Source organism: Clytia hemisphaerica, unplaced genomic scaffold, assembly GCF_902728285.1.
Source record: "Clytia hemisphaerica strain Z4C2 unplaced genomic scaffold, Clytia hemisphaerica genome assembly, whole genome shotgun sequence".
Taxonomy (NCBI): Eukaryota; Metazoa; Cnidaria; class Hydrozoa; order Leptothecata; family Clytiidae; genus Clytia; species Clytia hemisphaerica.
The window spans coordinates 557,020-560,204 of NW_027103694.1; the positions used below are offsets into that span (position 1 = coordinate 557,020).

The 3,185-nt window shown below is 37.9% G+C and overlaps 1 protein-coding gene across 1 annotated transcript; it reads right to left on the reverse strand.

The window, feature by feature from the left end:
• Window positions 1-338: 338 nt before the first annotated feature.
• LOC136803896 (toxin CfTX-A-like) lies at window positions 339-1,828 on the reverse strand. The gene is made up of 2 exons (XM_067060622.1): window positions 1,734-1,828; window positions 339-1,217 (listed from the first exon to the last, which is right to left on the reverse strand). The coding sequence occupies exons 1-2, from the start codon at window positions 1,791-1,793 to the stop codon at window positions 339-341; spliced, it is 939 nt and encodes a 312-aa protein (XP_066916723.1). The 5' UTR covers window positions 1,794-1,828.
• Window positions 1,829-3,185: the final 1,357 nt, after the last annotated feature.

Consider the following 3,185-nt stretch of genomic DNA (forward strand, 5'->3'; position numbering starts at 1 on the left):
GGTCGATGTTTCTTATCCGATCGTTGGTAACTTCCCAGTATTCTTGACTTCCAGGGTTTTCACCAGAACGCCAGGAGAAGACACGGCGACGTTGGCTATCCATTGCGGCGTAATCAGGTGCATACAAATACTCACTATAGTGAACAGAAAGTATTTGACAGTTGTCACGAGGTCCTATCAGTCGGTAAAGCTTGCAACTGAAGGATGACCTCTCCTCTGGTGCGGTAAAGATGTTACGTCTGAGCTTATCCCATGCAAATTCTGCGCTCCCATTTGTTGGTGTAAACATATATTGCTCCATGTATTCATTATAGAGAAAACAAAGTTGCCCTTTGATCTCACATCCGATAACTTTTAGAAAGTTTGAGATGATAGAACGCTGTGGTGCTTCCAACTCTGTGTATATAACGGTATAAAAGCCACCATTTTCCGTTGTTTGGTAAATCTATCAAAAACTTGAAAGTTTTCTTATCTTCTTCTAGCAAGGCGTTGTCCAAGTAACTTTTTACCCCATGATAGATAGCCTCCATATCATTACGGCGAAGAAGAGCACATTGAAGTGTTAAGATTAATCGTTTTTGGGTTGATATCATGGAATAGTAGTAGCAATAGGTTGCCAACCGGGTAGCCTCTGTCTCGTTAGTGGTATCCTTGTGCCTATCCAATTGTGCTTGCAATGCTCCAAGAATCTCTACACCAGCCGTAGAGAAATCCAATGTTGTCAAAAAGCTTTTTTCACTTTCTTTCAAAAGCCCACCATTCTTTTCAGCGATTCCATTAAGTTCTACCATTTGAGGTTTCATCAACCTTAAAGATCCAAGGACTTGTCCGTAGATTTCTTCATCTTTAAAGTCTGCTAATGCTTCTTTGATGACTTTTTCCAAGACTTCTCCCATGGATGGTCCACTGCTGCCACCAAATAAGGGTAGAATGGATGCAACTAAGCAACACACACCAGCAATGAGCGGACCAGCGGGTCCACCAACGACACCTCCAATCGTTCCAATGATCGCGAGGGCGCCTGATGCTATACCCAAAGCATCACCAGAGGTGAACTTGTCTAAGTTGTTGACAACACTTTGAGCGACTTGGACAACCCCGTTTGCACCGTTGATGTAAGCATTTCCCTTGGCTTTCTTCTCCGAATCTTTCAAATCTTTTTGCAGACTCTCGATAGATTTGGAGATATTCTCTGAATGAGATGACTGACTGTTCATCTAAAGTTAAATAAAATCAAAATCTCACTACATTTAAACAAAATTCGACACCGTAGGATAATGTTCTAATATTGGCCAACCCCTCGCACGCTTTTTCCAGGCTTAGTAACTCCTGTTGAAAATAATATGTTAAATTGAAAGGCCAAAAAAATCACTGCTCAAAAGACTTCAAAGGTCAAAGCGAGACAGAGACCAATGGAACTTTCATATTCTCTTAGGAAAAAATCTGACCTATGATGTAACTTCTGTTTTTTAAGCTGTAAAAAATCGAAATCTATACCGTCATACTCAGACCCCAGTTCCTGGAGTGTCTGTTCCCTTGTCTAAAATACTTAAATTTATAAAGGATTGAAGTAGTAAATTATCTAAAGATATTGGAGCCAGGGGGTATGTTCCACTCTTTAGGGTGCCTTTCTTGGATATTTAAAGTTCCTGTAAAAGTCAAGTCTACGGCATCAACCCGTAAGTTAATTTGCAAGTCGTTGGTTAGGGCCTTAAAATAATATCTGAGCTTACTTTTTTTTGTAAATCTGCAAGTGCATTTAATGCAGCGTTCATTGCCTCCTCTGATGACATCTTGAAAGTTATATTTTTCTGCGATGAAAACAATGTGATGGTTGTGAATGATGATTTTGTCTACTGTTAAAGACAGGGTTTTTATACCCTCTTAAGACAATGGATTCTGCAGTTCCATTGTTTTTACCCTTTTTCGCGATGCCGTTTCGATACATCGTAGACAGGAAGCCATTTATCGTTTAATGTGTTGGTCAATCATGGATAAATATAAAAAAAAAACTGAATAACTGTCACTATATATGGACATAATTATTCAATATTGATCGCTTCCTCCCATTTATCAATTTTAAGATATATTTACAACGCGAATGAAAACAATTGATGTCTCGATTATTTTCGTTTTATTTTTTGATTTTGTCTAACAGGATAAACGAGGTCGCTAGGTAGATTACATTTCGGAATTTGACCTAGGGTAATTTATCCAGAATTTCACGAAAACAAGCATGGGATTCCTGGTTCATCTCATGGTTTGTATGGGAATTCAAACAACTCTGAAAGACGTCAATTTAACTTTGGAAATCAATCTGAAACTTTAAAAAGAGTTAGAAAACAAAAGTGATATCTAATCGATCTATATTTAATATCTGAAGTCGTCTTCTTCAAATTGGTATTTGAATTGATATACCTTTTCCGCCTCTTTTTAGACACCCCTGTCTCACAGCTCTGGTGGAATAGTGGGTATAAAAATTCCTATTCAAATCTCAATGGGATAGAAATTTTATTGTTCCTAGGTTAATTAAAAAATCAAGTGGGGATGCGGCTTCGGAGTGCAATTTTTAGATACCGAATTTTCGGGTGGGGATGAAATCAAAGTCAATTTCCCAGTGGGGCTGAAATACCAGGGCATTTTCCCAATTTTTGTCAAATTTTCCAGTGGGGCTGGGGTTCCAATGGGTCTGTAACACAGTGGTGTTTTTAGCTCATCACAACTGTTTATACCCTGAGTATCAGAGGTTGAGTTTTCAAAGAACATATCAACCTCTGACGACCAATTATAGAAATTTTTATCGAGCATGTGTCAATCCATGAACATATAAACGACTGGACATCCATCTCCTTTGTCTTTCTTTCTTCTTCGTTGCCGCCTCGTTAAAAGCATAAAATGAAACAATAGATTTTGATGATATACCACTTGGGAGTACCTTGCTAACAACGTCAAAACTTCGACAAAAGTCTCTGTTGTTCTACTCTTCTCAAGTCTTTTATCTATATCATAACAAAGATAACAGAGGCAAAATCATCGTCAGCTTGTCAAAAATGTTTCTAAATTTTGAATTAAAAGTGTCTAATAATTTTAGAGAGTGTCGCATTCTAATTTCGATATTCTTATGACCCAGGCTCTAAACTTGGGCAAGCTATTTTTTCAAGTCATAAAAAAAATTATTGGAGTGA

Coding starts and splice junctions, on each gene's coding strand:
- LOC136803896 (XM_067060622.1), bottom strand. CDS start 1,793: ATGTCATCAGAGGAGGCAATGAACGCTGCATTAAATGCACTTGCAGAT. Junction 1,218..1,733: donor TTGCAGATTTACAAAAAAAA/GTAAGCTCAGAT, acceptor ATTTAACTTTAG/ATGAACAGTCAGTCATCTCA.